This window comes from Triticum urartu, chromosome 5 (genome assembly GCF_003073215.2).
Source record: "Triticum urartu cultivar G1812 chromosome 5, Tu2.1, whole genome shotgun sequence".
NCBI classification, from domain to species: domain Eukaryota; kingdom Viridiplantae; phylum Streptophyta; class Magnoliopsida; order Poales; family Poaceae; genus Triticum; species Triticum urartu.
The window spans coordinates 512,374,043-512,378,647 of record NC_053026.1 but is presented as its reverse complement, the minus strand read 5'-3'; the positions used below and the strand labels follow the sequence as shown (position 1 = coordinate 512,378,647).

Below are 4,605 nucleotides of genomic sequence, written 5' to 3'. Positions count from 1 at the left end.
TTTGAGCATCGTAGCGATGTGCTACATTGCTTGCCACAACTACAAATTAAATGCAGGCAGCGGCCCGGGCTGCTTGGGTCCTGGCGCCGTCACTTGGGCGGAAACATTGCTGACGCATAAATGAGTTTTTCCATGCCAAAGATAGAAACCCAAGAGCAAGTTCCAGGTTCATAAGCGCCACGCATGACCAGACTCGATTCTCTCTGGTAGCACGACTCGATTAGGCTATAGGAATTGTGGGGGTCCAAGAGAGGGGATCACCAGGTAACTTCTTCGAGCTCTGGATTTGGTGCTCTTCTCGACGGACCGCCAAGCCGTTTCCTAATAACCAAAATCTATCGATTCTCTCCGGTAGCATGGATGGATTAGGCTACAGGAATTGTGGGGGCCAAGAGAGGGGATCACCCGGTAACTTCTTCGAGCTCCAGATTTGGTGCTCTTCTCGACAGACCACCAAGCCTTTTCGTAATAACCAAACTCTATCATCCTACTTCCTTCGACTTTAAATAGAGGGCGCATAACTTCTAAAAGAAGGCACATACACATTTCATTGATCGGGCGGGAATCTCGAAAAGCGTGTGCACCTTTTTTTCTAGCCGGAAGAAGCACATCACTAGTTACAAGACCAAATAACTAGGCCCACTCAGGGCCTGCAAGCGGCGCTTGGGGTTGTTGTTGTTGGTCAAGCCTTGTGGGCCTTGGCCTTCCCTGGCTGGCCGTGCTTTGAGAATGTATCAACAACAATGAGTAAATGAGAAATTGAGAATGCAGTTATACCAACATTTATGCCTCAATAAAAAGAAGTTGTCCCAGCATTTGTTTTCTCAACAAGTGACTGGTAGTTGCCTGAAACAAATTACTCAGGTCCCAGGTCAGGCCCCCCTTTAGAAAAAAAAAATCCAGGCAGGGCAGCCTCAGTTATGCAGTTAACGCAGGCCCTCTGCCCTCTGGCTGATTTTGCTTCACTTGTTCTGCAGCATTGGCACACCAGTGCTGGCCTTGCACTTGCAGTGAGCGAACCAAGCGAAGTCTCCTCCATCCTGACTCACTCAACCCTTCTATGCATACGATACATTTTGTCCGATTATTGTACGACGCCAGGACAAACCATTCATGCTTAAAAAAAGAGACAAAGCACGTCCCTTCAGTTGCAACGTCACACAGATTTCAAACACTTGTTATCGTACGAAAAGTAGTTTCGTGACTCAATAGGCAACACATCAGATAAACTATGCTGGCCATGATCACAAATCACCTTGGAACATGACAGTAACAGAATGCATTTCGTAATCACGGGGCGTAACATTTAAAAGCACAGGTTTGGAAAATAATCTGAGCACCGGTGGGGCAATGCCTCAGCAAATGTTATTTACTAAACGCTGGAAGCCGACTTAGCCGAGGGAGTGTCCGAAACACATTACTCTGAACAATACACTAACATAAAGCTCAAGTTCACCGTACAGGTGACCCACCAGGGAGGAATGCAACCGTGGGATTCACTTTTATTTTAAGATCGAGCTTAAACCCTTAGACCGCCATGGGACTCACTAGTTCTGCAGCATCGACACCGCCTCCTTGTCAGTGAACCAGGTGAATTCTCCATCATCAAGTATAGCCATCTCAACAGGGAGCAAATCAGAAGTCTTCTTGTCCGAGATCGCCTTCTGCACTGCGCCGGCTTTCCCAGCCCCAGTTACCACCATGGCGACGTATGCGGACGAGTTGATCACCGGAAACGTGAACGTGATTCTCTGTGGCGGCGGCTTTGGAGAGTCCAAGATGTGGGTGACCCACTTCGTGTTCTCTTTAACAAGAGGATGGCCTGGGAAGAGAGAGGCGATGTGGCCGTCCGGGCCCATGCCAAGAAGCTGGAGATCGAACCTGGGAAACCCAGTTGTCTTTGACATTGCAAGGACGCCATTCTTAACAAGTTGCTTCAAGATAGTTTCATAGTCCTCTGCTGCTCCCTCAGCAGACAAGGCATCATTGATAGCATACACTTGACCAGCAGGAATTGGTACCTACAAAGTAGAAGACATGACCCAGTTAAAGACTTCTCAATAGGTAGAAAGTTACATGTAGCTATAAAACTGATGAGAATGGAACAATTATAGATAAGAATGTGTCACTATCTAAAGAACTGTAAGGGCACCCACAATGCGAAGCGCTAGGAGTGAGCGCCAGGACTAGCATCCTGTCCAATCGGCAGTTAGACCGACAAATCCTGGAGTCTAACCCAGCGTCGACGCCAAAGCTGCAGGCGAGCGCTAGCCTTTTCTTTCGTCCTCCGCGTGAGTTGAAACTTTGTCAGGCGATCGCTAAGCACCCGCTATTAGCGTCTGCCACTGGAAGAGGAAGCGCTAGATTCCTGGGATATTTATTGTTTCAATCATAAGAGCCGCTGCTAGCGTCTCCCACTGGAGATGCCCTAACTAAACTTGTAACAAAAAATGAAGGTTGTATCTTGAAAAAGCTACAGATTTTACAGGACTCATCTCTGCAAATGTTTTACCAGGCCACATAACGGAACTTACGTAAGACCATATTTTGCCAGAATCACATGTTATCTGCACGGCTGTCTAGATGATTTCCAAATGAAGCTAACATAAATATGGCGCTATGCCATACATGGACACACTGATCAAATTTCTTATAAGGCATGGATACACTAAGATATAGCTCCAAATTTATCCAAAGTTAACATGGTGAAGCTAAATAGCCTGTTACCAAATCCAAGCATTACCATAATCTTATTCCTTTACAACTCCCCATCACTGGAAGCCACAAATTATGTCTTCCGAATGCCCCAACTTACTAAAGGAAAGACCAAAATATGTGGAAACTGGGAGTTGCTACCATACATTCAAGTGAGGCGGTCTACACTATCTACAGGACTGTAACTAAATTTCTCAAAGAAAATGAAAGTTGTATCACTTGAAAAAGCTACAGATTTACAGGGTTAAAGTTCCCAAATGCTACTGAACTTATGTAAGATCATATCTTGCCAGAATCACATGTTATCTGTACAGCTGTTTACATGATTTCCAACTGAAGTTAACATAAATATGACATGATGCCATACATGTAAATGATTATGAGCATCCCTACAATTTGTACAATAAATTGATAACACAGGTTTAATTATGACTTTTTGTAGGCAGGTATGTTGCGCATGATTATATAGAGGGGCCATATGCTTCCACAAATATAATCGCCGAATTTCTTACTAGGCATGGATACACTCAAACAGCCCAAATTTATTCAGAGGTTAACATGGTGAAGCTAAATGACCTGTTAGCAAATCCAGGCATTGCCATAATCCTGTTCCCCCATCCATAACTCCCCATCAATTTCAAGCAAATAAAATAAAATTATATCCTCATAATGTCCTGCCTTACCATAGGAATTGCATGAAGAGGAGTAAATCTAGGAAGAAGCCGTGGGGAATACCTTGGAGAGGAACCCATCGAGGGCGAGCTTGTAGTTGCTATCCTCATGGTCCTTGGGCACGACCCTCTCGTCTACCCAGAACACATGCCACTTGCTCCAGTCAACCGTCTCCAGGTACGGCGCCTCCGTCAGCTTCCTGCGAGACCAAAAAGGAATCAGGGATCCTCACGCGATCCGGGAGACCCCGGGCAGGCAGAGAAGGAGCGATCTCCGGGGAGGACGGGCGGGAACGGACCTGAGGGCGTAGATGAGGGATCCGCCGGAGAGCACGACGGTGAAGGCGCCCCTCTCGGTGGCGAACTTCGCGGAGAGATCCGCCGTGTACTTGGCCAGGGCCACTGCGAGGTTCTCCTCGGCGTCGAAGATGAGCAGGTCCCTCTTCGAGGAGGCGGCGGGGGCCGGGGCGGCCATCGCGGCGGCGGGGAGGAGGACGGGGGTCGTGCGCGCGGAGGAGAGGAGGCGGGACCGGGACCGGAGGCTCCGGACCGGGGCGAGGGACGCCGGCGGCGAGCGGCGGCGGGCGAGGAGGGGAGGCAGGGAGGAAGATGCGGCGGCGGAGACGGAGACGGACATGGAGGTGGACATGTGTTATATGCGGGGTGTGGGGCTGGTGGCGGGGGTGACAGGTGGGTGGTGAGGCTCGCCGCGTTTTGTACCGTTGAGATCCTGATAGACGGCCGGCGTGCGGAGAAAACCAGGCGAACAAAGTGCGCCCGGCACTCCTCAAAATGTTCCAAATTCTCAGTTCCTTTGCCCGCACTTGGGCCAATTATTTTGCCAAGAATTTGTAAGAGAAATGGGAGTAGATGGATACTCATTGAAAATTATGTTTTTTTGGCAAAGGATCAAAAACAGATTCAAAATATATGATGGGCGAATATTTTTGTTTGGCAAGGCTAGCTTTGGCACCAAACAACATACATATATTCAACAACAACAAAAAACATACATACATTCATGGCTTGTTTCGAACATAGAATAGACAATACAAGGAACAAAAACGTAATGTAAGTGCAGATGCTAATAATCCCCCCAAATGGTAGAGAAATGGCGGAATTCCTATAGTTATTTATAAAGTGAATCAACAACCAAAAGGACGCCTTAGGAACATTTCACAGATTCATTCCTATGGAATCTTTCTGTTCCAAGCAATCC

The 4,605-nt window shown here is 47.5% G+C and overlaps 1 protein-coding gene across 1 annotated transcript; it reads right to left on the bottom strand.

The window, feature by feature from the left end:
• Positions 1 to 1,264: 1,264 nt before the first annotated feature.
• Positions 1,265 to 4,080, bottom strand: LOC125510237 (probable 6-phosphogluconolactonase 4, chloroplastic). The gene is made up of 3 exons (XM_048675359.1): positions 3,686 to 4,080; positions 3,451 to 3,586; positions 1,265 to 2,021 (listed from the first exon to the last, which is right to left on the bottom strand). The coding sequence occupies exons 1-3, from the start codon at positions 4,033 to 4,035 to the stop codon at positions 1,548 to 1,550; spliced, it is 960 nt and encodes a 319-aa protein (XP_048531316.1). The 5' UTR covers positions 4,036 to 4,080; the 3' UTR covers positions 1,265 to 1,547.
• Positions 4,081 to 4,605: the final 525 nt, after the last annotated feature.